The sequence below is a fragment of the Cynocephalus volans genome, chromosome X (assembly GCF_027409185.1).
Source record: "Cynocephalus volans isolate mCynVol1 chromosome X, mCynVol1.pri, whole genome shotgun sequence".
Taxonomy (NCBI): Eukaryota; Metazoa; Chordata; class Mammalia; order Dermoptera; family Cynocephalidae; genus Cynocephalus; species Cynocephalus volans.
Window position 1 is genome coordinate 77,338,803 of NC_084478.1, and position 25,837 is coordinate 77,364,639.

The 25,837-nt window shown below is 36.3% G+C and overlaps 1 protein-coding gene and 1 non-coding gene across 2 annotated transcripts in view; one reads left to right on the forward strand and one right to left on the reverse strand.

The window, feature by feature from the left end:
* Positions 1-25,837, reverse strand: part of OPHN1 (oligophrenin 1) — a 440,991-nt gene that overhangs the window by 268,337 nt on the left and 146,817 nt on the right. The window contains exon 3 of the mRNA XM_063083139.1: positions 10,102-10,197. Within this exon, the coding sequence (XP_062939209.1) occupies positions 10,102-10,197 (96 nt within the window). The remainder of the gene's footprint in view (positions 1-10,101; positions 10,198-25,837) is intronic.
* On the forward strand, positions 85-158 carry TRNAT-GGU (transfer RNA threonine (anticodon GGU)). The gene has a single exon. It is a non-coding gene; the product is annotated as a tRNA-Thr (tRNA).

Genomic DNA, 25,837 nt, shown 5'->3' on the forward strand with positions numbered 1-25,837 from the left:
AGTTGTTCCAGTACCATTTGCTGGTGATCCTTTCTCCAATTAAATTGTCTTTTCACCCTTGTCAAAAATCAGTTGACCAGGGCTGGCCAGTTAGCTCAGTTAGTTAGAGCATGGTGCTGGTAACACCAAGGTCCAGGGTTCAATCCCTGTACTGGCCATCTGCCAAAGGAAAAAAGAATCACTTGACCATAAATTAAGTTTAGGTCCGGACTTCTAATTCTATTCCATTAATCTCTATGTGTGTCCTTATACAGTCATGATAACAGTACCTTTGTAATCAGTTCTGAGGAAGGAAGTGTGAGTCCTCCAACTTTGTTCTTCTTATTCAAGATTGCTGGGCTATTCTGGGTCCCTTGAATTTCCATATGAACTTTAGCATCACCTTGACAATTTCTGAAAAGGGGGCAGCTGAGATTTCGATAGCTATTGTGTTGAATTTTTAGATCAATATGGGGATTATTGCCAATTTAATATTAAGTCTTCTGACCCATGAAATAGAGTGTCTTTGGTTTGGGTACCAGGGTAATATTGCCCTCAGAATGAGCTGGAAAATGTTCTGTCCTCTTCAGTTTTATGGAAGAGTTTATGAAGGAATAGCATTAAGTCTTTAACTATCTGATAGAATTCACTAGTGAAGTCATTCAGGCCAGGCATTTCTTTCTGGGATTCTTTTTCAATTACAAATTTAATCTCTCTGTCTGTTATAGGTTCATGTACATTTCCTATTTCTTCTTGAGTCAATTTCAGTAGTTTCTGCCTTTCTGGGAATTTGTCCATTTCATCTAGGTTATATAACGTGTTGGCATAAAACTGTATAGAGTATTTCCTCATAATCAGTTTTATTTCTGTAAAGTTAGTAGTAATGACTCTGATTTTAATAATTTGAATATTCTCATAGTCAGTCTAGCTAAGGGTTTGCCAATTTAGTTTAACACTATGAAGAACAAATGTTTGGTTGCGTTGATTATCTTATAATTTTTAAAAGGGTACCTTATTATTAATTGTTTTTCTATTCCCCATTTCCTTAATTTTCTCTCTAATCTTTATTATTTACTCCCCTCTTTGTATTAGGCTTCGTTTGCTCTTCTTTCTCCAGTGTCTTAAGGGGGAAGGTTTAGTTATTTATTTCAGATTTTTGTTCCTTTTTAATGTATCAATTTATAGCTACGAAATACTTTCCAATCACTGTTTGGCTGGCATCCCACAAGCTTCGGTATGTTGTGATTTTGTTTTCATTCATCTCAAAGTATTTTTTCATTGCTCTTGTGATTTTCCCTTTAATCCACTGATTATTTAGAAGTCACTTTTTAATTTCTACACATTTGTAAATTTCACAACTTTCTGATTTCTAATTTCATTCCATTGTGGTCAGAAAATATATTTTGTATGGTAGTATTGAAATACTACCATTTGCAACAACATGGATGGACTTAGAGAAAATTATATTAAGTGAAACAAGTCAGGCACAGAAAGAGAAACACCACATGTTCTCACTTACTTGTGGGAGCTAAAAATAAATAAATAAATACACAAATAAATGGTGGGGGGAGAAGACACAACAATCACAATTCCTTGAAGTTGTTAAGACAAACAGATATGAGGTTGTTGAGAGGGGGAGAAGGAGGGGGGTGGGAGGATTCGGTAATGGGCCACAAAAATCAACCACGTTGTATATTGATAAAATAAAATAAATTTTTTTTTTTAATTTTACAAATTTTTTAAAAAGACTCAGACTTTTACAGATCTTCCATCTTAGGGTAACTACCTCATTTTATTCATAAGGAAACTGAGGCTCAGAGGTTGAGACTGACTCATTCAAGGTCACACAGCTAGCTACATAATCAGAAGGGGACCCCATTTCAATGCTCTTTCTACAACTTTAAGATAACAAGGTGTTCCAGTCACAGCCAAAGCACCTCTCTCCATCCAACTGCCCCCCAAATGGTGTTCTCTTTCCCCAGAAGTTCTCACGCTCACTCTTCCATGCTCATGTGTACAGGGAGTTGAGAAATGTTTCAAGGACAAAAATGTTTCAAGGACAAAATCAGAAGGTTGATGATGGTTATTTCTGACTTAGAGTCATGAGGCCTTTTACTGATATATTTTTAACCAAATGTCATGGATAAATCACAGTACCTTCTAAGAGCTAATCCTATAAATGGCTCTCTAGAGTTAATGGAAATAAAATAAAAACTTTAGCAAGGAGATCAGACCATCCATTAGAATGCTGTGAGAAAGAATAGCCACTAAAGAGCAGGAAGAACAAGTTCAGCTATTGCCCTCTCTTCAGATAAGAAGAATGGTGACTAAGAAAATTGGCTAAAAAAAAGAAAACATGCCTGCATAACCACCACCATCAACAACAATATTCCCTGTCCCACCACCATCACAAAGCATGGGTTAGAAAAATGACTGCAATATTCTTTAATAATTTCTAGCAGTACCAGAACATTAAAAGGAGACCCCAGCAAGAGTTAACTATCCCCCCAAAATTTCCAAGGACAAAGAAAAAAAGTTATAATAATAATAGTAATAGAAAATATGTAATAAAAATATGTAATATATATGAGTGTATATAAATTATATGTAAAAATGTATAAAATAAAAAATAAAAATAGAAAATAGAGAAAGTGAGAAGGGAAAGGCACTATGGCAGATGCTTCTCAGGTCTTATACCATTCATTATTACAAACTTAGTGATGAGAAAACTTGAGGTTCCGCAAGGTCAAGTAAATTTCCTAACACTGTTTTACACCATCTTCCAAAAGCATTGTAAATTTCCAGTGAAAATTGACAGTATGGTTCAAAAGGCTTAAAATTGTTTAAACCCTTTTACCTATTAGATTCACTTGTGGGAAACGATGACTAAAAAATAATCTTGAATACAGGGGGATAAACCTTTTTGTCAAAAGGTAGGCATTCAACATTATTAATGCATAATTGAAAACAAATAAAATGACGAATAATTGGAAAACGATTAAGTACTTCCACTTACTGAACTATTACTATGGCTATAAAAAATTTCATTAAAACTTTTCATTAAAATTTTATGAACATGGCAAAATGCCTATGGTGTCACTATAAAAAAAGGAAAATAGAATAATTTGTACATAAAAATTGAACATATAATGTGATTAAAACTATGTATAGAAAATTATGCTTAAGCAAAAAAAGGACAGGAAGGAAATACATCAAAATAATTGTGGTTCTTTGTGGAAAGCATATTTGCATAAACCTTAGAGTTGAGATGAACTGATTTAAAATCCCACTTGAGTTACTTACTAGCTATGTGATCCTGGACAAGTTTCTCAACCTCACTTAGCCTCAATCTACCTCCTTAGAATTGCTCTGAGAATTAGATAATGTATGCAAAACATTTTGCACATAGTAGGTGCTCAGCAAATGACAGCTATTAATATTCTTTTTTCCCTATTTTCATATTATTAAAATAAAGTACATTTACATTATAATGCAAAGATACCAATAAACTCAATTTTTAATTTTTAAAAGAAAATTTCCTCAGATCATGTAGCTAATAAATGGACAAGCCGGAGTCTGAATCCAGGTCCAGACAAATACAGGACCATGCACCTAACTCTTGCCACATAAGATGGTGGCAAAGACAGGATAGAGAGGAGACCTCAGAGTGAAAGATTACTAGAGTCAGCGAGACCTTGATGATGGGGAAGGAGCGATGGGTAGACTGGCCTCAAGCTTGGGCCTGCTGAAGGATGCTCCTGGGAAACTGACACTCCACCCAATGTCACAGTCAGCACTTAGGAATGCCTTGGGATTGTTTTGTATTTGACTTGACCCTGCCTGGCACCTAACCAGCAGTCTCCAGATCAGTCAGATGGGAAGCATGACAGGAGGATATAAAAAGTCAATGAGAATAGGAGAGCGTGAGGCTCATGACTAGCAGTCTCCTCACTCTGCATAAACACCATCTTCTTCAGTCAAATACCTCTGTGGGATCTCAGAGGGCCTAGGAGCTACCATTTCCCTTTGAAAGTACTCTGGGTTATGCCGTGCTTTGTGAATCCTAGAACACTGTTGAACTGAGCCCTGGGCTCCAGGAAAGCAAAGACCATTAAGAAATCTCTCACTCTTGTGTTCTGAAAATTGGCTAAACTGCAAAGGACCACTCTTCCCTCATATGTAAGACCCATCTCCATCCTTTGTCATGACTTCCATGAGACTAGCAGATGACTCCCTTATTTATCTGACTCTATAACAACCCAAGTTTCCTTCTTTTTCTTTGAGATATATCTCATTAATGAAGGTTTTCCCTATAGCAATAGTCTGAATACAATCACTTCCTTAATTGTCCAGTGCATAGTTTTTGTGCTTTTGGTCTTATCATCTGAGTTGCATAGGAAGCATTGTCAAATCAGAAGAGATGTTTAGCCTGCCCTAGGATAAAAAACTTATGCTGTACAGGAAGTTCTTAGAGAATCATTAGTGCCCTTGCTGCCCATGATATGTTTCTATTTATCAGAGTCCTGGTGCTGCCTTGCCTGATATTAGACAGCAACAGTATAGTGTTTCTAGTCTTAATTTCAGTTATTTTTCAAATGTTAACTTGATGCAACTTTACTTCTTTAATTTGATAAGCATCTTCAAAACCAGTAGTTTCAATTGGGGATTCACATTACTTACGGATGGAATTTTATTAATATATAGATATTTGGGGCCTACTCCAGATTACTGAATCTCTTTACTTTATATTATCGATATATTCTTGGTATATTCTAACTACATGCTTGGTATATTCATGTATACTATGGCAGAATTATTATGTTATCATCTCAAGATTTCTTTCTTTAATAAAGATTATGTTCATCCATTTTTATAAATTAGATATAATATCCTCTCTTTGAAAACAAGGTTAATTATGATGTTTATAGATATTTTTATAGAAACTTATTGGGTTGACTTTTATCTTATTTTGCATGCATGCCAAAGAAACAACCACATGTCTTTTTGAGTTCCACTGTTATTCTTGTAATTAAATTCCATCAGATCTTCCACTTTTGAAAATGATCAGGAATAAGTTAGCCACAGCCATTATAAGTCTTTTCTTATCTATAGATAGTTTTTATGTTTTAATCTGATTTTGCAATCAGTTAAGGCTAAAGTACCTCAAAGAAGATTTTCTCAGAACCCCATTAAAAAGGACTATGACAGGTACTTTTGCGTACAGGCTTCTGAGGGCACCCTTAAAATAACTTTTAGACCATACCAGTATAATGAGTAAGGATTTTGAGAACTCTAATCAAGAATCAGCCGGTTTCATGAGCCTGCTAAAGCAAGATCAAGAAGAACAAAAATTAATTACATAAGACTGAACAAACTGACAAAGGATGACTGTGGGTTTTGTTTGGAATATTGCTAATGTTTTAATGTTCTATATTTTGGATATATAAAGAACCCATTTCTCTTATTTTGTAAGCTATCTAGAACTCAACACAATTTAATAGATCATGCTTTGTAAACTGAAATAGAACTTTCATAAATGATGTTTTATTCTCTCTTCCAAATTCCCTCTAGGATTTAGAAACTCTTATTAAATATTTGTACTTTCATGGCAACATAATTATTCGAATAGGCTTAATAAGAATCTGTCCTCTTTGTTACCAGGATATGGTTGGAATCACTGGACATACAACCAAGCCCTTGCCTGGAATGATATATCTTAAAATGCTGTTCATTGAATCAGATATGACCAGAGACTTTTAAGGAACTAAGGTTGACTTTATGGAGCCAATGCATATAAAGCCCTCTTGGGAAAACTGGCCTGGTACCTGGCTTACAGGTTTTCTGGTCTTATAATATAAGTAAGGAAAGTATCTTCCTGGCAGGTCCAGAAAACGTATGATAGTTTGGGGACCCTAAAAAGAGCAAAATTCAACCAAATTTACAGTTACTGCAGACGCAATGTGGTGGGAAATCTTTGACTTGTCCTCCCAGCCTCAAGAGGTTTGTAAAAAGTCCAGTGTGAGATTCCTTATGAAAACATCCAGCAAAGCAACCTTAAGAAGACCCATATGATAAATTACCGTCCTTACTACAACTATGTAAAAAATAAGGCCAAGTGTAATGAGACCAGCCTTATTTTAATTTTTGATCAAGAATAATTTTTCTTTGAGATTAACTTTAATCAAAAGAGAGAAATTTTGAGTTTCACTGGAAAACAATGCATTGTCTGTAGCACACCCGTTTGGGTAATCAGAGTTTTCCTCTATTCTTTGTCTTTCAGCAATTTTTCATCTCTTGTTGATTGTAAGTAACTGATGAGCATGCCAACTCTTTCTTGTCCGGTGGAGATTTAATTGACTTTCTCTGCTTCCCTGTCAAAAACTCAGTTTGGGTAACTACCTGTAAATCAGACTAGATCCTGTTACCTTGCCCAAATTGTAAACTTACAAATTTTCAATTCTCTCCATTTTCTTCAATACCTGCTGTAATCCTCCAAACTAATACCTCCAATTTTCCCCTTCCCATCTGACTTAAGAGTCATGGAGAACTAAAGCCTGATTGCCCAGATCCCTTATAGGGACTCTATATTTCCTTGTATAGACTCTTCCTCAAGATCTGAAAAAGCCTTGTAAATAGAATCTCAATGACTAGATATAAACCTCCAAGGGCTTGTCATCACAGTAGAACATGCCTTCAGCCAGAATTCTCCCCAGAAAAGTCATTGCCTGGACTAAGAAAGTCTAGCAAAATGCTTAGTTTATGTATGCCCTTATATGAGATATAGCAAAGACTGTGGACAATGTGCCCAACAGCACTGGCATCCCAGTGTAAGAGCTTCAAGAAACTCCTTAAGTGGTGCTGCATAACCTAAAAATTTTCCCCCACCGACCTCATGGAAACCACCAGACCTTCAGGATTCAACCCCTAGCTCTTTACTTTGATACAACTTTTTTATATTAATATTCCTCTTTTTCATTTTAGCCATCCCTCTTTTAAGATGCCTGATCTCTCCAGGACCCTAAAACAACTGAACTTTGCTACCACCTCTCAACAGATGGTTCAACTAGTTTTACAGGAACAATATCAACAAAAGTCCTCAAGAGACGATTTCTTAGACCCTGCCTCATCCCAATCAAGAGGTTTATGATCTGCTATGAGTTGTTCAGCAATTAATAATATTCACATTGAACAAAAGTCAGGATGCTGGGGACTGGCAATGTTGAACTTTTTCTGAGCCATCATCTCACAGAAGCAGTAATAGCTGGCTGATGGAACTTTCTATCTGCAAATCTGACATTAAATCAATCTGTTTGGTCCACCAAGGAGTTTCTTCAAATATATTAGGATGACTGGAGTGGAAATGTGATTTACTGTCTGAGATTTAAAAACAATGTTTTTTTCCCCCAGGCATAATAAACAAACAACCTGCTAAAATCCAATGGGTGCCACCTTCTGGGAAAGATGCAGCAAGCCAGATGAACAGAAGAGAAGGACTATGCCATCAGGGTTTACCTGATAGACACCCTGTTCTCATGATGACAAGACTGCAGCTCTGAGTTGCTAAAATATACCCCAACGGACAGACAAAATGGGCTCCCCTGTGACTAAAAAGAGACGTGCTTAAACTACCAAACAGAACCAAATGGCCATAGCAGAATGTGGGGTTAGCCATGTATTCCCACACTTATACTATATGTATGCTACTGTCATGAGGCTTTTCTTTCCTGTAATTAAGCAGAAACAAGTTTCTGGAAAATAATGTCAAAACAGCTAGAGCCTGAAATTTCTCAGCTGACCTTCAACAAGCTACCTGGCGCAATCCGACTGACCCCTTATTGTGTGGCTCCCCTACAGCTCCAGTTGGACAGAGAATAGGCTTCACAAACACTCTTTCTAATAAGCAGCCACAACCTCTAAACCAGCTTTGGCCAGTTTACAGAGACTTCACATAAAGTGTGTTTTGTGCCCTATTGTTACCTTTTGATGTCAGGAGCCAAATTCCACCTCATTTTAATATTAAATCTAAAATGAGCATGGGGCTTATGTTACATGTATGTTTACCCGCTGCACACGCACGACTTCCCTCATAAACATTCACAGAAGGCCCCCAAACCTGCTAACTATGTATGTAAAGATGACCCTGCAAGACATAAATATCATTTTCTCCCTCCTGAGGAGAGAGCACCTTTGGATTTCTCCAAAAGCTACATTCATAATCTGCACATTGTTTTTTCTCTGGAAATAAAGTTTCTCCATTTCATATCTCATGATCTTTTGTTAACAGGGTTAAAATATGAGGCTCTCCAATGAAACCCACCAAATAATTCCTAGGGTTTTTGAGGTTAAGGGAATCTGCCTGGGTTTTCCTTCCTGATCTCTTGCCATCTCTGTATTGCTCCCTTTTAGCGTCAGGACACAACACACTTTTTCATTAATTATTACAAGCCCTTCACTATCTAATCCAGCTGTCATAATCCACTGGCTATGTCACGCCAACATGTATGTTTTCTTTGGTCCGCACATTGTTTGAATTTGACTTAATTTCTAACACTTAAAAAGAGATATTATACATAAAATACCTGGATATTTCCTTCTGGTGAAAAATCAGATACTCTGGCAACATTGGCTCATATATTTTCAAATGACAACACTCAGTGGAGCCCATTACAAGATGCTGCTTTTAGATGGAGCATACCTTTTGCCATTTGCCATGAGCCCTACCCTCTCACTAAGTCATTGAGACAGACTATCAATTGCCATCCTATATCCAGCTTAGTTTGCTTATTTTCATCAGCTAGTAAGACTCTATGTAGCCCTAAAACATGTCTGCTCTTATCTCTGAATCCTCTCTAGTCTTTCCAGTCAGCTTCAATTAATTCCACTTTCAGGAAAGATAATCTTACTCCCCTCACCTGTGCCTTTGTATATGTGTTTTCTCTGTCTGCCTTTTCTGAAATTTCACCCATTCTTTAGAAATTCAACTCAGATCAGGACCAGGACAGGGCACCTAGGCTGCAGAATTTAAGGAGCTACATTCACTCTCAAATGCCAACTTGCACTTGCACAAAGCTAAGAGTAAGTGCCTCCTTAAATCTGAGCCCTAGCTGCCTGACTTGTCTCACCCTAGCCATGGAACTGACTCAGATACCACTTCTCTGAGAAGCCTTCCTTGTTTATTCTCCCCCTGCTCCCAACACACACCCAATCTAGATTAAGGGATACTGTGTGCTTATGTTGCAACTGTGTTACTCATCTACCTCCTTCAAGACTATGAGCTACCTGAGGGCAGGGAGACAGCAAATTTTTTCTTAAACACCCAGAAGGTAAATATTTTAGGTTTTGAGGGCCATTTAGTCTCTGTCACTACTACTCAATGCTGCTGTTGTAGCACAAAAACACCCATAGATAATAATTTAATGAATAAGTGCGGCTGTGTTCCAATAAAACTTTATTTACAAAAACAGGTGGTGTGCTGGATTTGGCCCAAGGACCATAGTATATTGACTTCTGCTTTAACTTCATAACAATACGAGGATAAAGTTCTTTTTACTTCCACCGTTCAATATCCTCTTTGTAACACCCCTGAGAGAGAGATATTGACCCCATTTTACAGAGGAGAAGACCAAGACTCAAAGAGGGGAAATATCTTGTCCAAGATCACACAGCTAATAGACCAAATTGTTAAATCCAGTTCCCAAGGGAGAGGCCAAACCTTCAATTTCCTGAAAAGGCTCACATATTGAAATGCTAGGGAAATTTGTTCCTTAGAAGAATCTTAATCCAAATCATTTTGGAAAATAAACAAATCTCTTTTTAATTTATCCTTTATGAAAATGTCTATTTTTGTGTATTAGATGCTATAAAGAAAAGTTCCCCTGAAGACTGAGTCAAAGGCCTCAGTGGAGGTTTAAGGAATATCTTACTATTGCTTTTGTGTGAAGGGAAAATGGGACTAGCAGGGAATATTTGCTTATCCTTCCTAAGCAGGCTCCCAGGGGCATGGCACTGAAACACAGGAATGAAGATGTCCAGGTGCTTTGGTTTGTATCCACAAACCAAGGAAGCCGCATGGTCTCGGGCCTTCCTCCAGAGGCACATGGTCACATGTAGATTAAGACTTACCGATGTTAATCTCATCATCAGTCAGAGTGTCTCCAATGAAATCAAACTGAAATGTCTGTAGTGTCTGAGAAAATTTCTGAACAGCAGAAGAGTAATCTGCAAAGGAAGAGGAACAGGAGAAATGGTCAACACTGTTATCCTTTAAACAATTTCCTCATCTCTCTTAGAGCAGACAGAAGAAAAGCAAAAGGAAGTGCTCCCAGCAGACTTCTAAAGCACAGGCAACAAAGTGAAAATAGACAAATGGGATTACATCAAACTAAAAATCATCTGCACAGCAAAGGAAACAACCAACAGAGTGAAGTGACAACCTGCAGAATGGGAGAAAATATTTGCAAACTATTCATCTGACAAGGCATAAATATCCAGAATATGGAAGGAACTCAAGCAACTCAAGAGCAAAAAAACCAAATAATCCAATTAAAAAATGGGCAAAGGACCTGAACAGACATTTCTCAAAAGAAGACATACAAAACCACACTGAGATATTATCTCACACAAGTTAGAATGGCTATAATCAAAAATACAGAAAATAACAAATGCTGGAGAGGATGCAGAGAAAAGGGAACCCTTCTACACTGTAGATGAGAATGTAAATTAGTACGGACATTATGGAAAACAGTATGGAGGTTTCTCAGAAAACTAAATGTAGAACTACCATATGATCCAGCAATCCCACTACCAGGTATTTATCCAAAGGAAAGGAAATCAGTATACAGAAGAGATACCTATGCCCCATGTTTATTGCAGCACTATTCGCAAAAGCCAAGATATGGACTCAGCCTAAGTATCCATCAACATATGAATGGATAAAGAAAATGTGGTATATATACACAATGCAATACTACTCAGTCATAAAGAAGAATGAAATCATGTCATCTGCGGCAACATGGATGAGTCTGAAGGACATTATGTTAAGTGAAGTAAGTCAGGCACAGAAAGATACATATTACATGTTCTCACTCATATGTGGGAGCTGAAAAAAAAGTAACCTCATATAAGTGGAGAGTAGAATTGTGGTTACCAGAAGGGAACGGTAGAGGGTGGGGGGATAGAGAGAAATTGGTTAACAGATATAGAATTACAGCTAGATAGGAAGAACGATTTCTAATATTCTATAGTAATGCTAAGCATCTATAATAATAATTTACTGAATATTTTCAAATGGCTAGAAGAGGTCAAATGTTTTCATCACAAAGAAATGATAAATGTTTGCAACAATAATATGCTAATTAGCCTGATTTGATCATCACACAGTATACATGTATCAAAATATTACTCTGTACCCCATAAATATATATGATTATTACAGGTCAATTAAAAACGAAATTTTTTAAAAAATGAAATTACACAAAAGATCAGAGCTTCAGTAAAAGAAAGTTTGAGCAACTTAAATCACAAGTTAAATAAGGTGGAGGACAGCTTAGTAAAAGTCCTTCTTAAAGTTATGGGACAGGTTTTTACCCTCAATCCTTCTTTTCTCCGAGTTGGTCTACCCAAAGCCTGGAAGACCTTAAACTCCTTAGTTGTACTCTCTTCAGAAGGTCACCTGAAGCATTTATTGAGCCCCCATTATGGGCAATGGACTAGATGCTTTCTCACCTCTCATGATACAAATTTCCACAATTATTCTACAAAAAAAAAAAAAAAAAAAAAAAATTAGCTAACTTGATAGATGTGAAGCTCAGGGTCCCAAAGCTAGTTGGCAGAACTGGAACTAGAAGCCAGGTGGTCTGTCTGCCTCTCCAGAGCCCTTTCCGTGACAACACAGGTACCACCTGGACATTTTACATGTTAACCGGATGGCAGCCTGGGTTAGGATACTGGCAGGAAAACAGATTTAACTTATTCAGAGAGTATTTACCAAGGGACCTAAGCTAAGGAATCAATGAATGAAAAAAATCAGGGTGACATGGCCAGAAAAATGCTTTTATTTTTGGTCAATGATATTGAATTTTAGTATATAAAAATTTAATAATGGCATAAAATTACATCACATTTAGCTATACTCTTCAGAGGTTATCTTTATAGATATTTTTAAAATATGACCTTCACCAAGAGGTCCACCCAAACTCTGAACCCTTGCTAATTCAAGAGTGGTTATCCGGCCAACAACAGCATAATCACCTGAGAGCTTGAAGTAAATGAACGACGCCAAGCCCACCCCTAGACCCATCATCAAGTCGTAAGGATACCTGTACTCCCATGTTTATTGCAGCACTATTTACAATGGCTAAGAGTTGGAATGAGCCCCAAAGTCCATCATCAGATGAGTGGATACGGAAAATGTGGTACATCTACACAATGGAATACTACTCTGCTATAAAAAAAAAAAAAAAAGAATGAAATACTGCCATTTGCAACAACATGGATGGACCTAGAGAGAATTATATTAAATGAAACGAGTCAGGCACAGAAAAAGAAATATCACATGTTCTCACTTATTTGTGGGAGCTAAAAATACCCTAGACCTACTAAATCAGAAATTGTATTTTTATACAAACCCTAGGGGTTTTATATGCTCTTTAAGGTTTTAGGAGCACTGTTCTCACCAACTAAGCTCATTCATTAGACCATATTCTAATAACTTTTAAGCTTGTTGGTTATTTTTGGTTCCCTTTTATTTCTTCTCCCTAGTTCCATCACCTTCCTCATCTTCCACCTTCACATGTATCAGATACATGGGTTTATGGAGCCTGGTTATTTGCTTTCGGGTTAAGATAAATGAAGACAAAGCAAGCAACAGCACCTATTCCTTTCAACAAAAAAACTATCACAGTTAAGGACAAACACAAAATGTGTTCAAGCATTTGACTGGAACAGATTACATGCTAAGAATTTTACTATTATTTTGTCTATGTCCCACTTCCAGAAATACTTATTTTCAGAATATAGAGTCTTGACTCTTTGAACATATCACTGAAAATAATAACAACAACAACAACAATAAAGGTTTTACAGAGCTTGGCGACTGCGTACCAGGTTACCATGGCTTCTCGCAATTTCTACACTCTAGATTCACATTTTCCACTTCAAATCTGGGGTACATAAATGTGAGAAAAGCATGCACCCCCTTCAAATCCTTCCATATTTCAATAGCAAAGAGAACACAAATCTGGCTCCATGTCTGGAAAACAATAGTTTTTCTCTGGCCTCTTTGACCAACAGCAAAAAAAGGCAGTCCCAGAATTCCTCATCTCCTCTCTGTTACACGCAGGTAAAGTAAATAAAAAATAATTATTACATTGCTCTTCCACACACACCAGTCATTACTAAATTTTACTTGAGCCAAACAAGGTAAAGTTATTAATCTCTTCTAGAATTGTCTGAACATTTCAGAAACCACAAATACTATGATTTTCAACACCGATATTATTTTGTAAGTAAAGGCATGGAGTAAGGAAAGAGTTGCATTCATTCCCCTTTTCATTATTTGTACCAACCTCTTCTCTTCCCCAGACTTCTGGCCTTCAAAACACTACCTTACATCCCCACAGGGCTTCAAAGTTTCTGAAGAACTTTCCACAAATATTTTCATTTTCTCCTCCCTACTACCCAAAAGTAGATATTACAACCTTCACTGTGTAAACCAACAACACAAAATGAAACAATGCAGATAAATCACATTCAAAAATATGAACAAGCAACAAGAACATACATTGGGGAAAATACTGCCTCTTCAGTAAATGGCGCTGGGAAATTTGGACATCTGTATGTAGAAGAACGAAACTGGACCTGTATCTCTTACCATGTTCCAAAATCGACTCAAAATGGATTAAAGACTTAATATAAGAACTGAAACCATAAAATTACTAAAAGAAAACATAGTGGGAACACTCCAAGAAGTAGGACTGGACAAAGAATTTCTGAATAAGACCATGAAAGAACAAGCAACAAAATTAAAAATAAAGAAATGGGACTATACAAAACTAAAAAGTTTCTGCACAGCAAAGGAAACAACAGAGCAGAAAGATAACCTACAGAGTGGGAGAAAATATTTGCAAACTTTACATCTGACAAGGGATTAATATCCAGAATATATAAGGAATTAAAAAAACTACACAAAACAAAAACAAATAATCCAGTTAAAAAATGGGCAAAGGAGCTGAACAGACATTTTTCAAAGGAAGATATACCAATGGCCAACAGGTACATGAAAAAATGCTCAACATGAATAAGCATCAGGGAAATGGAAATCAAAACCACATTGAGATATCTTCTTACCCCAGTTAGACTAGCCACTATTAAAAAGACTGAGAATAACAAATACTGGTGAGGATGCAGGGAAAAGGGAACTCTTCTACACCATTAGTGGGACTATAAATTAGTAGCCATTATGGAAAATAGTATGAATGTTCCTCAAACAACTACAGATAGATCTACCACATACTCCAGCAATCCCACTACTGAGCATATATCCAAAGAAAGGGAAATCATCATGTTGAAGGGATACCTGCATGGTCATCACAGCTCTATTACATTGAAGGGATACCTCCCATGTTCATCGCAGCTCTATTTACAATAGCTAAACTATGGAACCAACCTGAACGTCCACTGACAGATGACTAAATAAGGAAAATTAGTATATATACACAATGGAATACTACTCAGCCATAAAAAAGAATGAAATTCTGCGATTTACAGCAACATGTATGAGCTTGGAGAAAATTATATTAAGTGAAATAAGCCAGACACAGAAAAAAATACCACATGTCCTCACTCATAACTGGATGGAAGGAAAGAAAAGAAAAGACAAGACCACAATAATACACTGAACTTTCAGAAGGAGAGAACAAACCTAAGGATATTAGGGATGGGGGGAGAGTGTGAGAGGGGGGTTAGGGAGTGGTTGGTTGGGTAAGGGGCATAAAGAATAATTACAATCTGAAACAATGAATATGCTAATAAAAAAAGAAAAAATATGAACAAGCATAAATTAACAGATCTTCATTGAAAGGAGGTCCCATATACATTTGGCTTCTGTACTTAGGAAAGTGCCAGGAAGGACTCATACATTTTGGACAAATAAGTGAGATGGGTGATCTCTGGACTGCAAAGAATCCACAAATAACCTAGAAATGTTTGTCATGTATGACATATTTATTTCCTTATCATCCTAAAATTCACTACATCACTCCAAACCATGAGGACTCATCATTTTATCCTCTCCAGTACTTCTGCATTCCTGTCCCCCATGCCAAGATCTCATAATTTTCCAAGCTATTGCTGAGGGTTCTTTCTCCATCATCTTCTTATATCTGCATGTGTGTTCTATGTTTTCTTCCTCACCTTTCCTTTACTCATCCTAAAACATAGTTGCATAGCACTATTCAGGCACTTTGAAGCTTTCTGGGAATGAGATAGACTATAAACAGTTAATTAATTAATGTTGTGTAGAAAGCATTTCATCACTATACGTTTCTAGAGTTTAATAACAATGGAATCATAAAGAATAAACTCTGTTCTAACTCATTTAGGTCTGTACAATGTATTGAAATTCATCCATGTTGTCACACGTACCAGTAACTCATCCTTTTTCATTGCTAAGTAATATTATATTGTGTAAATATACGACAATGTGTTTCTTCACTCATCTATTCATGGACATTTGTGTTTTTCCTAGCTTTTCACTATTGTGAATAAACTGCTATAAACATACACAAATAATTACAGAATTAGTCCAGAAAGTTAAAAAACAAGCAAATAATACCGAACACAACAACCCTGGAGAGAGGGAAGAAATCTAATTTCCAGAGTTGCAACATTATATGATTTTTAAACGTTCACTTTGCAACATCAATTATAAGACACTGAAGACACACAAAACAACAGCCCATACCAAAAAGAAAAATGTAATCAATAAAAACTGTACCTGAGGAAGCCCAGACATTGGACTTACTAGACAAAGATTTTCAATTGCCTAATTTAAATGTGTTCAAAAAATTAAAAGAAACCATATCTAAAGAACTAAAACAAAGAATTAGGACAATGTCTCACCAAAGACAAAATATCAATACAAAGAAATAATTTTAAAAGACCCAACTAAAAATTCTGCACTCAAAAAGTAAAATACTTGAAAAATTCACTACAGGGGCTCAGGAGTAGACTTAAGCAGGCAGAAGAATGAATCAGTGACCGTAAAGACAGGTCAACTGAGATAACCCAGTCTATGAAATAGAAAAGAAAAAGAAAAAGGAAAAATGAAGAGCCCCAGAGGCAGTACCAAGCATAACACCATCCATATAATAGGAAGTCCAGAAGAAGGGGAGAGAAAGAAAGAGGTAGAAAGAATATTTGAAAAAATAATGGTTATAAACTTGCTGTATTTCATGGGAAACATTAATCTGAACTCACAACAAATTCGACAACTTGAAGGAAGATAAACTCAAAGATATACACACCAAGAAACACAGTCAAACTGGTAAAAGACAAAAACAGAGAGAGAATCTGGAAAAAGAAAAAAAAGAAAAACATGACTCACTATGGACAACTTATCTTTAATAAGATTAAAAGCTGACTCTCCATTAGAACTCATGAAGGCCCCAAAACACTTAAGTGACATGTTCAAAGAACAAGGGGAAAAAAACAACAAAAAATGCTATCACCCCCACTCCTTGGACTCAGAAAGGAGTGCCAGCCTGTGTGCCCCAGCCTGCCAGAGGTGAGCACAGCAGAACTGCATGGCAAAGGTGACCCGCACCCACTCCTTCGACCTGGAGGGGAGCACCAGCTGGCATGCCCCAGCCCACCAGAGGTGAGCCCAGCAAAACTGCATGGCAGAGGTGACCCGCCCCCCACTCCTTAGATCCAGAGGGGAGTGCCAGCCCATCCACCCCAGCCCAGCAGAGGTGAGTCCAGCAAGACTGTGCAGCAGAGGCAACCCCTCCCTCCTCCTTGGACTCAGAGGGGAGGGCCACGTGGGCCCGGCAGAATAATGTACTGCTGGGGCTCATTTGATGACCACAGATTCTGGAACAGGACTTAAGGTGGTTGAACATAACCACCACCAAACCTACTGTAAAGCAAAGACAATTGACCACAACAGTAGAACAAAGAGCCACTCCACAGCCAACGTCAGTGTAATTAAGAAGCAAACCCTCTATCAAATAATCAAACATCAATTAAAAAAAATACTAGAACTAAAACTAAACAAGAAAAAATGACACCACCAAAAGAATGTAGTAATGCTCCAAAGTCAGACTCCATGGAACAGGAATCTTGATATGGCTGAAAAAGAATTCTGTGCACTAATCTTAAGACAACTTGAAGAAATAAAGGAAGACTCAATTACAGAACACAATGAAACAAGAAAAAATATTAGGAATATGAAGGAGGAAATCTACAAAGAGATTAATACCTTAACAAAGACCATAGCAGAATTCTAGAAATGAAAGATTCACTCAATGAAATAAAAAACACAACTGAGAGGTTCAGCAGCAGGGTACAAGAAGCAGAAGAAAGAATTTCAGAGCTTGAAGATGGTCTTTTTGAAATAACTCAGGCAAAAAACAAAAAGAAAAAAAATTTTTAAATAATGAGGAAAATCTAAGAGAGATAGCAGACAACCTCAAGCGTTCTAACATCCGAATCATGGGTATTCCTGAAAGATAGGAGAAAGAAAAAGGTATTGAAAACCCATTCAAGGAAGTGTACATAGAGGTACCAACCTACAGATCCAGGAAGCTCAAAGGTCTCCAAACAGATTCATCCCAAAAATATCTTCCCCAAGACATGTTATAGTTAAATTTGCACAGCTCAAAGACAAAGAGAGAATTCTGAAAGCAGAAAGAGAAAATCATCAGGTCGCTTATAGGGGAACCCCATCAAATTAACAGCAGACTTCTCAACTGAAACCCTACAGGCCAGAAGAAAGTGGAATGATATATTCAAAATACTAAAAGAAAAATATTGTCACACAAGAATTCTTTATCCAAAAAGGCTCACCTTCAGAAATGAGGGAGGAAGAGCATATTTCCTAGACAAACAAAAGTTGTGGGAGTTCACCACATGACCAGATCTGCAAGAAATTATCAAGGGAGTCCTTCATCTGGAATCTGAATAATGGTCACCAATATCACAAATACACAAGAAAGAGCAAAACCCACAGTTAAAACAAGAATACCAGCAAGAAAGAGAAAGAAGCAAAGTGATCCCACTTTAAATTTCCAACTAACATTGAAGAAGAGACAAAAAGCATAAATCATGAACAAAAGATATTTAAACCATCTAAACAAGAAGCAATTAATTGACAGGAATTAAGCAACACTTGTCAATAACTATGCTAAATGTAAATGGTCTAAACTCCCCATTCACAAAACACAGACTGACTGATTAAATTAAAAAGCTGGACACAAGTATATGCTGTCTTCAAGAGACCCACCTCACCTGTACAGACACAAATAGACTAAAAGTGAAGGAATGGAAAAATATATACCATGCAAATGGAAACCAAAAACGAGCGGGAGTAGCTATTATTATATCAGACAAAATAGAATTTAAACCAAAAAACATAAAAAGAGACAAAGAAGGCCACTAAATAATGATAAAGGGATCTATCCAGCAACAAGACATAGCAAACATAAACATGTATGCACCCAATACTGGAGAACCCAGATACATAAAGCAAATGCTCTTAGACCTAAAGAAAGAAATGGGACCTAATACATTAAGAGAGCATGATCTGAACACGCCTCTCTCAGTATGGGACAGATCTTCCAGGCAACAAGTCAACAAAGAGACACAGGATTTCATCAGCACTTTAGACCAAATGGACTTCGCAGATATATACACAACATTTCACCCAACAACTAAAGAATATATTTTCTTCTAATCAGCTCATGGAACATTCTCCAAGATAGACCACATATTAGGTCACAAATCTAGCCCCAGCAAATTTAAGAAAACTGAAATCATTCCAAGTATCTTTTCAGACTGCAATGAACTAAAATTGGAAATAAATGTTAAGCAAAACTCTGGAAACCATACAAATACATGGAAAATAAATAATACGGTCCTGAATGACCTATGGGTCCAAGAAGAAATTAAACAAGAAATCAAAAAATTTCTAAAAAGTAATGAAAATAAAGATACATCATACCAAAACCTGTGGGACACTGCAACAGCAGTACTAAGAAGCAAATTTATTGTACTAAATGTTTACATCAAATGAATGGAAAGACTTCAAATAAACGACCTAATACTAAACATCAAAGAACCTGAAAAACACAAACGATCCAAACCTAAAGGTAGCAGACAGAAATAATTAAGATCAGAGCAGAACTAAATGAAATAGAGACCCAAAAAGCAATAGAAAAGATCAACAAAGCAAAAACTTGGGTTTTTGAGAGGATAAATAAAATAGACAAACCATTAGCTATGTTAACAAAGAAAAGAAGAGAGGAGATCCAAATAACAAAAATCAGAAATGCAAAGGGAGACATTATAACCGATACCACAGAAATATAAAGAATCATTAGAGACTATTACAAACAACTCTATCACAATGAATATGAAAATCTGGAAGACATGGATAAGTTTCTAGACACATACAAACTATGAAGACTGAACTAAGAAGAGACAGAAAACCTGAACAGACCAATAACAAGCAAGGAGATTGAAGCAGTAATTAGAAATCTTCCAACAAAGAAAAGTCTGGGTACGGATAGTTTTACAGCTGAATCATATCAAACTTTTAAAGAGGAGTTGATATCAATTCTCCTCAAACTATTCCAAACAATTGAAACAGATCTACCTCCCAAACTCATTCTATAAGGCCAACATAACTCTGATACCAAAACCAGATAAAGACAACAAAAAAAGAAAATTACAGGCCAATATCCTTGATGAACCTAAATGCTAAAATCCTTAACAAAATATTAGCAATAAGAATACAGCAACATACTTAAAAAATGATACACTATGATCAAGAGGGATTCATACCAGTGATGCAAGGATTGTTCAATATACGAAAGTCAATAAATGTGATACATCACATCAAAAATCTTAAAGACAAAGACCATATGATTATCTCAATAGATGCTGAAAAATCATTTGACAAAATTCAACATCCCGTCATGATAAAGATACTCAACAAATTACGTATAGAAGGAAAATATCTCAACACAATAAAAGAAATTTATGACAGGCACACCGCCAGTATCATCCTAAATGGGGAAAAACTGAGGGCCTTTCTTTTAAGAACAGGAAAAAGAGAAGGTTGCCCACTCTCACCACTTCTATTTAACTTAGTAATGGAGGTACTAGCCAGAGCATTCAGACAAGAGAAAGAAATAAAGGGAGTCCAGATTGGAAAAGATGAATTCAAACTGCCTCTATTTGCAGATGACATGATACTATATATAGAAAAACCTAAAGACTCTACAAAAAAATCTCCTAGAGCTGGTTAATTTCAGTTATGTTGCAGGATACAAAATAAATGGCCAAAAATCAGTTGCATTTATATACTCAAACAATGAACTAACAGAAAGAGAAATAAAGAAGGTAAGCCCATTCACAACTGTCAAAAAATAAAAAACCTAGGGATCAGTTTAATCAAGGTGGCAAAAGACCTCTACTATGACAACTACAAACCACTTCTAAAACAAATTAAAGAAGATGCAAAAAGAGGGAAAGATATTCCATGCTACTGGATTGGAAGAATTAACATTGTGAAAATACTGTACTACCCAAAGAGATCTACAGATTCAGTGTAACATCCATCAAAATACTGATGACATTCTTCACAGAAATGGGAAAAAACAATCTTAACATTCATATGTAACAACAAAAGTCCTCAAATAGCCAAAGAAATCCTGAGCAAAAAAAATAATAAAACCAGAGGCATAACACTACCTGACTTCAAATTATACTACAAAGCTATTGTAACCAAAACAGCATGGTAATGGTATAAAAATAGACATGCAGATGAGTGAAGTAGAATTGAGAACCCAGAAATCACCCCTCAGGCTTACAGCCATCTGATATTGTAAAAATGCAACAAAAACCTACATTGGGGAAAAGACCGCCTCTTCAACAAGTGGTGCTTGGAAAACTGGATATCCATACACAAAAGAATGAAACTAGATATGCACCTCTCACCTTACACTAAAATCAACTCAAAATGGATTAAAGACTTAAGTATAAGACCTGAAACTATAACATTACTAAGGGAAAACACGGGTGAAACACTTCAGCACCTAGGTCTGGGCAGAGGCTGTATAAATGTGAGCCTCAAGGCACAAGCAGCAAAAGAAAATATAGAGAAATGGGACTATATCAATCCAAAAAGCTTCTACACAGCAAAGGAAACAATGAATAGAGTGAAACAACAACCTACAGAGTGTGAGAAAATTTTTGCTAGCTATGCAACCAACAAGGGACTAATATCAAGAATATACATAGAACTTAAGCAATTATACAGTAAAAAAAAAAAAACAAATAACCCAATTAAAAAATGGGCAAAGAAGCTGAAAAGACATTTTTCAAAGGAAGACATACAAATGGCCAACAGGAACATGAAAAATTGCCCAACATCGCTAGTCATCAGGGAAATGCAAATTAAACCTACATTGAGATACCACCTCACCCCAGTTAAACTGTCTATAATCAAAAGGATGGTGAATAACAAATGCTGGTAAGGGTGTGGAGAAAAGGGAACACTCATATGCTGTTGGTGGGACTGTAAATTAGTATAACCACTATGGAAAACAGTATGGAGGTTTCTCAAACAACTAAAGATATATCTTCCATATGATCCAGCAATCCCATTTCTGCGTGTATACCCAGGGGAGTGGAAATCATCATGTTGAAGGGATACCTGCACTTCCATGTTCATCGCAGCTCTGTTTACAATAGCCAAGACATGGAACCAATCTAAATGTCCATCAATGGATGACTGGATAAGGAAACTGTGGTATATATACACCATGGAATACTACTCTCCCATAAAAAATAATGAAATACTCTCATTTGCAGCAACATGGATGAGCCTGGAAAAACTTATGTTGAGTGAAAACCACAACGTTTAGCTGGAAAAATTATTAGCTCATAGAATATGGAGACAAGCCTCCTGAAGTAATCTGCCTATTTTCATTCTGGAATTCAGGGATTAACTTGAATTTATTGCTCCTTTCACAAACCAATTTAACTCAAGGGGACACATACAGAGATTATGTTTAATGCTGGTTTTCTCACAAAAGCTTAATTTTTAATCTATTTTATCCATAAACTAAGATTATACATTGCACTGTTTATTATGTTTCACTCATCTTAATTAAAGTCATTTGAAACTGAAAAAAATGCTATCAACCAAATATTCTATATCTAACAAAATTAACCCTTGAAAATGAAGAAGAAATTAAGATATCCTCAGATAACTAAAAACAGGATTTGTTGCTAGCAAACATGCCCTAGAAGAAGTACTAAAGGAAATCTTCCACAGTCAAATCAAAGGACATTAAAGATTAACTTGATCCACAAAAGAAATAAACAGTACCAACAAAGGAAATACATAGGTATTATAAAAGACAGAATAAATGCACTTTGTTTGTAACTCTTCTCATATATGATTCAAAAGAAAACTGTATTCCTAGATATTTGCCCAGGAGAAAACTATAGAACAATAATTAGAAAACTGTGTTGTTGAAGTAATAACATATATAATTTTTATGATAATATTAATACAAAGGAAATGGGATGAACAGGCCTATATTTTAGCAAAGTTTTTAATATTCTACTGGAATTTAGTTGATATTAATCTGAAATAAACTATAATTCCCAGGGCAACTACTAAGAAAATTACTAAAAAACACACAGTTAAACAAGTGAACTACAATAGTATACAAGAAATTCTTGATTTCATACAAAAGAAAGCAATAGGGGAAAAAGAGAGGAACAAAAGAGATACAAGGCATACAGACAACAAAGCTAAATGACAGATGTGAGTCATATCTCTTTTTATGGAAATTTACTTAATTTTTAATTGAAATGTCTTGATAGTACATATTTATGAGGTACAGAGTTATATTTCAATACATGTATCCAATGCCTAATGATCAACTCAGGGTAGTTAGGGTTGGCCAGTTAGCACAGTTGGTAAGAGCATGGTGCTAAAGCTTTTCCTTTTTTTTTTTTTTTAAAGATGACCAGTAAGGGGATCTTAACCCTTGACTTGGTGTTGTCAGCACCACACTCACCCAGTGAGCTAACCGGCCATCCCTATATGGGATCCGAACCCGTGGCTCTGGTGCTATCAGCACTGCACTCTCCCAAGTGAGCCACGGGCTGGCCCTAAAGCTTTTCCTTTAAGAACAGGAACTAGACAAGGATGCCCACTCTCACCACTCCTATTCAAAATAGTGTTGGGAGTACTAGCCAGAGCAATCAGAGAAGAGAAGGAAATAAAGGGAATCCAGATTGGAAAAGATGAAGTCAAACTGTCCCTCTTTGCAGATGACATGATCCTATATATCGAACAGCCTAAAGACTCTAAAAAAAATTCTTGGAGTTGATAAATAATTTCAGCAAAGTTGCAGGATACAACGTCAACACACAAAAATCAGTAGCATTTCTATTCTCCAACAGTGAACATGCAGAGAGAGAAATCAAGAAAGCTAGCCCATTTACAATAGACACCAAAAAAATAAAATACTTAGGAATAGAGTTAACCAAGGATGTGAAAAATCTCTACAATGAGAACTACAAACCACTGTTGAGAGAAATTAAAGAGGACACAAGAAGATGGAAAGATATCCCATGCTCTGGATTGGAAGAATCAACATAGTGAAAATGTCCATACTACCCAAAGTGATATACACATTCAATGCAATCCCCATCAAAATTCCAGTGACATTTTTCTCAGAAATGGAAAAAACAATCCTAACATTCATATGGAATAACAAAACACCACGAACAACCAAAGCAATCCTGAGCAAAAAATATAAAGCTGGAGGCATAACACTACTTCATCTTAAACTATACTACAAAGCCACAGCAACCAAAACAGCATGGTACTGGCATAAAAATATACACACGGACAATGGAACACAATAGAGAATCCAGAAATCAACCCCTACACCTATAGTCATCTGATCTTCGACAAAGGCAACAAGTCTACATACTGGGAAGAGACTGACTCTTCAGCAAATGGTGCTGGGAAAACTGGATATTCATATGTAGAAGAATGAAAACTAGACACGTACCTCTCACCATATCTCAAAATCAACTCAAAATGGATTAAAGAATTAAACATACATCCAGAAGCAATGAAAGTCCTTAAGGAAAACATACAAGAACCCCTCCAGGAAGAAGGAATGGGTACAGACTTCAAGAATATGACCCCAAAAGCACAGGAAACCAAAGGAAAAATAAACAAATTATATTAAACTAAAAAGCTTCTGCATAGCAAAAGAAACAATTAACAGAGTGAAAAGACAACCAACAGAGTGTGAGAAAAAATTTGCAAAATATACATCTGACAAAGTATTAATATCCAGAATATACAAGGAACTCAAACTACTTAACAGTAAAAAAACAAGTAACCCAATTGAAAAATGGGCAAAGGAGCCGAATAGGCATTTCTCAAAGGAAGATATATGAATGGATAACAGATATATGAGAAGATGCTCAACATCACTCAGCATTCAGGAAATGCAAATCAAAACCTCTTTGAGATACCATCTCACTCCGGTTAGGATGGCTAATATCCAAAAGACAGAATGATAAATACTGGCAAGCTTGCGAGAAAAAGTAACCCTCCTTCACTGTTGGTGGGAATGCAAAATGGTGCAGCGTTTATGGAAAACGGTATGGAGGTTCTTCAAACAATTACAGATAGATCTAACTTATGACCCAGATATTCTACAGCTGGCTATATACCCAGAGGAATTGAAATCATCATGTCGTAGGGATACCTGTACTCCCATGTTTATTCCAGCACTATTTTCAATAGCCAAGAGGTGGAACCAGCCCAAATGTCCATCATCAGATGAGTAGATATGGAAAATGTGGTATATCTACACAATGGAATACTACTCTGCTATAAAAAAAAGTGAAATACGACGATTCGCAGCAACATGGATGGACTTAGAGAAAATCATATTAAGTGAAATAAGCCAGGCAACAGTAAGAAAAATACCACATGTTCTCACTTATTTGTGGTAGCTAAAAATAAGTAAATAAATAAATATACAAACAAATAAATGGAGGCGGGGGAGAAGACTCAGCAATCACAATTCCTTGAACTTGTTCAGACAAGTAAACACATATGACATTGATGGAGTGGGAGGGGGGAGAGGAAGAGAGGAAACAAGGAATTGGTAAAGGGACACAAAAATCAACTACAGTGTATACAGATAAAGTAAAATAAAAAATGACATTTAAAAATAAAAATAAAAACTGTCCTCATCTCTGTAGTGGTCTTTAGTTTCTTCCTATGAAAAACAGATTAGTAATAATACTTCCCCAGAGTGTTGTTGAAAGGATTAAATTATACAATAAGAAAATGCCTAGTCCTCTTTCCTCCCTTTCTTATTAAAAACTACAAATCTAACATGTTCAAGCATTGCCATTGCCCAACCTGAAGCTCAGAAGGGAATATTTGCTTCCTTCTTAACCTGTTGGAAACCAAACTGTTCCACCTGGGTATGACTATAAATCCCTGTGCCATCCAAGGTGTAGGTGGTCTAGGACAAGACTGATCTAAAGCCACTTCTAAGAAACTCAAGATGTCTGATATGTA